Here is a 3841-nt window from a genome sequence, read left to right as displayed (position 1 = left end):
CATGGCGATCAGCTCGTTTCGATTTTTTCTTGATTGGAGCAGCAAACGTTGTCTGGCGATGGTTTCTTCCGGCAGGTCAACCAGCGAGGGTCCGCACAGGATTTCCTGGACGTCAGCTGCATTTGGGGGTCTTCTGAGTATCTCGGTCATGCGAGCACGGTCATCGAGCCATCTCGGACATGCGAACACCGTGTGTTCAACCGTGTCGTCTGGGTCCATGCAATAGTAGCAATAGCTGTCGACGGCCCGATCCTTATCGTGCAGATAGCTCCTGAAGCACCCGTGCCCAGACAGTACCTGAGTCAGGTGATACGTCAGACTTAGAGGTGGCTTGGACAGCTAGCAACCCACGTCAGGGAGAAGTCTGTGTGTCCGTCTGGCGTTTGGCGAACGGTTCCATCTTGCCTGCCACGCTGTGATGCTGATGGGTCTTTCCTGTTTCTTTATGCCACTTTTGGGCGTAATCTCATCCTGATCGTCGAGACGCTGGCGCATCCTAGCCCTCTCGTTGGCTACGATACCAGCTGGAACCATGGACACGAGCAGAGAAGACCCGTCAGCAGAGACGGTGCAGTATGCTCGTATGGTGCGGATCGCGACGGTTCGCTGAGCCCTCGCCATCTCATTTCGGTTCTTCGCCGTTTTAGTGCCTTGGGTGGCCCAGGTTGAAGCAGCGCACAGCATTTTGCTGTTGGCGACTGTTCCCAAGAGAGCTCTCTTGCACTGCGACGGTCATCCGACGTTAGGCATCAGTCTCGCTATGGCGAGCGCTGATTTGGATGCCTTCGACGACGCCTGTTGGACGTGCTTGGTGAACAATAGACGAGTGTCGAGCTCAACGCCGAGGTATCGCATGGTCTGTTTGACCGGGATCGCATGACCTTCGACGATGAGCTCAAAGGGTTCTGAGACCTACAAATTACATAATATAAGTACTGCATTTTCTTATAAAACAGTATGAAATTATTATTATAGGTATTTCTAAGATATATTTGAAATAATATTAATGTGTCCAACTTATGACCTAACATTATAGTTCTAATATAAATTATGTAGGTACGTACTGTGTATAGTATATACCTACTCATATTTAAATTTTTGTAAAACAATTATTTTAAGCATAAACAAGAAACCCTATCACAGGAAGATTGTATGGTGTTTATTGAATCATATTATAATGCAGCAAGTATCTATTTTTTTTCGAGGATCTATATAACTGCACTAAATATAATAGAAGATGGTAAGCATTATAATTAATATAATATATTTTTAAAAATTTTTCATTGAATAATATAATGTAGAAGATGTTTTATTATGTTCAATACTCTTTACTGAACATAATATTAGTTGGAATTGAAATGATTAATAATAAATTAATATCATATACAACATTTTATTATTTAAAAAAAATACTACTTAGGTAAAATTCTTCGCATGGTACTATAGTAGTGACTAGTTAAAAATAAGAACATAAGCTATAAAACTGTTTATCAACTTATCATAGTTTAATTATTTATCAGAGCCAATATCAGATATTGAGATATCATAACAGATGAGAGAACATTTTTATTTCTAATTTGTATGATATTATTGATGCAAATTAATCAAAGTGAGGCAATTTATGTTTAACTGAAGACATAATTAATTTTTCTTTAATATTTGATGATTGTATATCATGTAACATTAAGTTGATGAATATGTACGTCATGAAATTTATTTCAATAATAAAAAAATATGGGGATGTGGAATCGCTCTGCTGTACAGAAGGTTACAAATGGGGCACTATAATGGATGGTTTTACATTTGAATTCAATTATATAAAATAATATGTAAAGAACCTTGTATTACATTTTTATGTTTTTTACACAGCATATACAATTTTAAACATTCATAGAAAAATGAACTAAAAAAATTTGAAACTGAAAATGCCCGTAAACAGTTCAAAACAAATCGAAATAGTTTTAAAATGTTATCGTTTTTAGAAAATGCAATTACAAACAAGTAGTGAAAATATCATGTATCTACAGTCATTTATTTTAGAGTTACACCAAAAACCAAAATAAATTTTGCCGAAAACCAATTTTGTTTAAAAATTCCCGTTTTCCTTTAACTTTAATTTTGTTTTTCCCGGCGCTTTTAAAAACCATTCAGAATTTTAAATATTAAACAACTGAGGCAAGAACTGGTTTTACTTTCCCATCAAACAAGATATTTAATACGTTTGTATGATGGTGTTAAAACGGTTGTGATGTTAAAGTTTTTTCCTTAGTTTATTATTTAGTAAGTTGTAAGTGCGTTTGTCTATGGGGTATTTGTGCTTTTTCCACCGGGATCTTGCTTTTCGTTTTTCACGAAAAAGAAATTTTATATGATTTGGAGGTAGGTCATTTGGGTGAAATGTGCTTGGTGTTGTTGCTAAGTGAATTCATTCCTGGATATGTGATGTGAGCTTTTGGATAGTGCTGTCAATGTCTTCGTTTGATTTTAAGGAAGGGTTGATAGTGTGTGTGTTTCAATGAGATGTTGGAAAGTAGGCCAATCTATTTTTCCAAGATTTTGAGGGTTTTTGGAGGAGTTTGGATAGGGAATTTCGAGATCGAGTATGATTGGTGAGTGGTCAGATGATAACTCGTTTGTATTGGAAATATTAGTGGTGCAGTTACTTGGTATTCTTGCGATGAAGATATCGAGGATATCTGGGTGACGGTTTTGATGTGTTGGCTAATAGGTGGGGTTAGAGGGATTCAATGCTCTTCCAATGTGAGAGACCGATAAAGGGTGCCCAAGAGGAGCCAGCATAAGAAAGAATTGGAGATACGTAGAGTTTTAGAATGTTGAGTTTCAAAGTTTTTGGGGCGGGGCTAGAACGGTCAAGTATGGGGTAAAGTATTCCGCGAACGCGAGTTACCTTTTTGGTGATGTCTTGGACATGTTTACCGAAGGTGAGTTTGCGCCCGATTGTAATGCCGAGGTACTTGGCATAATTGGACCAGTTCACTGGATGATTGTCGAGTAGTAATAGTGGGATGGATGAAGTTCTAAACGTCTGAAAAGAATACCTACAGTTTTGGTCGGGATTATTTTGATTCTCCAGTCGATGAAACCATGTGGTAGCTAGGTTGAGTTGGTGTTGAAATTGTATGGCTGCTCGTTTTGGGTTTTTGTCGAAAGTAAAGAACATTGTGTCATCAGCGAATAGAGAGAGATGTGCTTTAAGAGTTGTTGGTATGTCGTTTATGTAAGTCAAGTAGAGAGTAGGTGAGAGGCAGGATCCTTAAGGGGCGCCTGTGAGTATGTGTCTGGTGGACGAGAATGAGTCTTCGAATTTTGTGATGAAGGTAAGGTCAGTGAGAAAGGATTCGATGATTTTAACGATTTCAGTCGGGATATTGAGTTGGGATAGTTTGTAGAGGAGACCTAATTGCCAGACTTGGTCAAATGCCTTCTCCACGTCAAGAAATATGGAAGCGGTGTTTAGGTTGTTGTTAAAGTTCGGGTTAAGTTGGTGAGTGAGTTTGGTCAGTTGTAGGGTGGTAGTGTTCAGGTCTGAAGGCAAATTGTTCTGGGCGGATTTTGTCACGGAGATTGTTTTTCAGGTTAGTGAGGACGATTCGTTCGTAAATTTTTGATAGGGAGGAAAGTAGAGCGATTGGTCGGTAGTTTTCGGGTAGTTTGTGGTCTTTGCCTAGTTTGGGAATGGAAATTATAACTGCTTTTTTCCTAGGCACGCGGAAAGTAGCAAATTCTGAGAGAGCAGTTTATAAAATGTGTTAGGGATAGTAGAATGTTGTTAGGTAGAAATTTAAGGGCAGTGTTGGTGAAGAGGTCTTCGCAAGTGGCT

At 38.7% G+C, this 3841-nt stretch overlaps 1 protein-coding gene across 5 annotated transcripts in view; it reads left to right on the top strand.

Moving 5' to 3' along the window:
* Window positions 1-3841, top strand: part of LOC100576058 — a 98527-nt gene that overhangs the window by 46350 nt on the left and 48336 nt on the right. For 4 of the 5 annotated variants that reach the window (XM_029485949.1, XM_029485947.1, XM_029485950.1 and 1 more), the window contains one exon: window positions 1120-1240. The exons of the other annotated variant lie outside the window; for it this stretch is intronic. In XM_029485949.1, coding sequence (XP_029341809.1) covers window positions 1120-1240 — 121 coding nt within the window. The remainder of the gene's footprint in view (window positions 1-1119; window positions 1241-3841) is intronic. 5 annotated transcript variants of the gene reach the window in all.

Source organism: Acyrthosiphon pisum, chromosome X (assembly GCF_005508785.2).
Source record: "Acyrthosiphon pisum isolate AL4f chromosome X, pea_aphid_22Mar2018_4r6ur, whole genome shotgun sequence".
NCBI classification, from domain to species: domain Eukaryota; kingdom Metazoa; phylum Arthropoda; class Insecta; order Hemiptera; family Aphididae; genus Acyrthosiphon; species Acyrthosiphon pisum.
This window is presented reverse-complemented; position numbering and strand designations above follow the sequence as displayed.